The 1,985-nt window shown below is 41.9% G+C and overlaps 1 gene segment (V, D, J or C); it reads right to left on the reverse strand.

Annotated features, from left to right (window-relative positions):
• Nucleotides 1–303: 303 nt before the first annotated feature.
• On the reverse strand, nucleotides 304–1,510 carry LOC113899501. The segment is given in 2 exon segments: nucleotides 304–719; nucleotides 1,462–1,510. Coding segments are annotated over 2 exon segments (465 nt in total).
• Nucleotides 1,511–1,985: the final 475 nt, after the last annotated feature.

Here is a 1,985-nt window from a genome sequence, read left to right on the forward strand (position 1 = left end):
CAGGTTAGCAACTGAACTGAACTGAACTGATCTGAAAGACCAATAATTAACACATATTTTTAACTGATTTTTAATTCAGACATTTCTGAATTTCCTTAGTCCATTCTTCTAGTTTAATTTAATCACCAAATGATAAAGATTTTGGTGGTTATATTTGTCTTCGACAAGAAATTTAAATCCAAATTTTCAGGGATAAGAAAGTTTTTGATGAGTGATAGCTCTAGACATGGTCTATGAACCTAGAGAAATACTTTCTTAGAATAAGTGTTTCCCCTCTAAACCTACACCTGTGCTGCCACAGTACTAACCCCTTCCTGTCTGTGAAAGCAATTCCCTACCCTGGTCCCTACAGCAGGTGGTTGTATCAGTTAGAACTCTGGGTTTTGGTACAGGTCCCTCCTCCATGCCTCTCACTGTGGGCTCACTCAGTGCACAGAAATACACTGCAGAGTCCCCCAGTTGTGAAGCTGAGATGGTAAGTGTGATGAATTTGCTTGCCTTCTGGAAATTCAATGAGTAGTGACCTTCTGCGGCATTTGGCTTGTTATAAGAGTCCTGGGGAATGAGGAAGGCCATCACCCCACTGCTGTGTTGCTTGTACCAGAATGGACTATAAGTTGTACCACTGGTGTCATATGTGCAATTCAGGGTCACAGTTTCTTTCTCCTGCACTGACATTGGTGGTTGGTCTTGAGTTACTTTCTGGGCAATACTGGATCCTAGAGGAAAAAAATAGATAGAAGTAGACTGTAGCCATGAAATTAAAAAACACTTGCTCCTTGGAAGGAAAGCTACGGAAAAGCTAGACAGTGTTTAAAAAAGCAGAGACATTACTTTTCCAACAAAGATCTGTATAGTCAAAGCTATGGGTTTTCCAGTAGTCATATGGATGTCATATGGATGTCAGAGTCAGACCAGAAAGTAGGCTGAGTGCTGAAGAATTGATGCTTTCAAATTGTGGTGTTAGAGAAGACTCTTGAGAGTCCGTGGGACTGCAAGGAGCTCAAACTAGTCAATCCTAAAGGAAATCAACCCTGAATATTCATTGAAAGGACTGATGCTGAAGCTGAAGCTCCAATACTTTGGCCGCCTGAGGCAAAGAGCAGACACATTGGAAAAGACCCTGATGCTAGGAAAGATAGAAGACAAAAGAAGAAGGGTGCAGCAGAAGATGAGATGATTAGAGAGTATCACTGACTCAATGGATGTAAATTTGAGCAAACTCCAGGAGATAGCAAGGAACAGGGGAGCCTGGCATTCTGCAGTCCATGAGGTTATAAAGAGTCAGACACAGCTTAGCTACTGAACAAAAACAATAGAGATTTAGGAATAAGTGATGCAGAATAAAGAAATTCTACTTTACACTCAGCTAGGCTTCCTTCCCAGGGTACCCTTAAGACTGCCTGTTCCTTTGGTCCTTAGGTCACAGAGGAGGCACAATCCCATCAGGACCATCCTTACCTAAACACAGTGAAGCCACGACCACCTTCAGAAGGCTGGAGAGAAGCATGTTTCAGCTCTTCCACTGATGGAAAATATCTTCTTCAGTGTCAAGGCTTTTCAAGGTGAGGTGAACCTGGCAGGGTGAGGGAAGAATTGCTGGGTATGTGCTGCTGCTGCCCCACAACAGGAAACAGGGGTGAGTTGACGTAGCAAGTTGAGTAGCAAGTTGATGTAGTTAGTTGAGTAGCAAGTTGATGTGGGTTACATCAACTTCTCTATGAACCAGATGAGAGTCCTACTCACCCCAAACTTCCTTTTGTATTAACCAGTTCTTTGACTGATAGCAATTACATCTTAAAATAAACACAAGTTAAATTTGATATTGCAAAGAAGACTCCGCCCCCGCCCCCCGACAACACACACACACACAATGCTATGTTGGATCATTGCTTCTGTGAAAGAAATCAGTGAGTAACTCTTATTTAAAAATATGGTCTATAATGTATTATGGAAATAATATAAGACATACTAACCATGCAGCC

Source organism: Bos indicus x Bos taurus, chromosome 10 (genome assembly GCF_003369695.1).
Source record: "Bos indicus x Bos taurus breed Angus x Brahman F1 hybrid chromosome 10, Bos_hybrid_MaternalHap_v2.0, whole genome shotgun sequence".
Taxonomy (NCBI): Eukaryota; Metazoa; Chordata; class Mammalia; order Artiodactyla; family Bovidae; genus Bos; species Bos indicus x Bos taurus.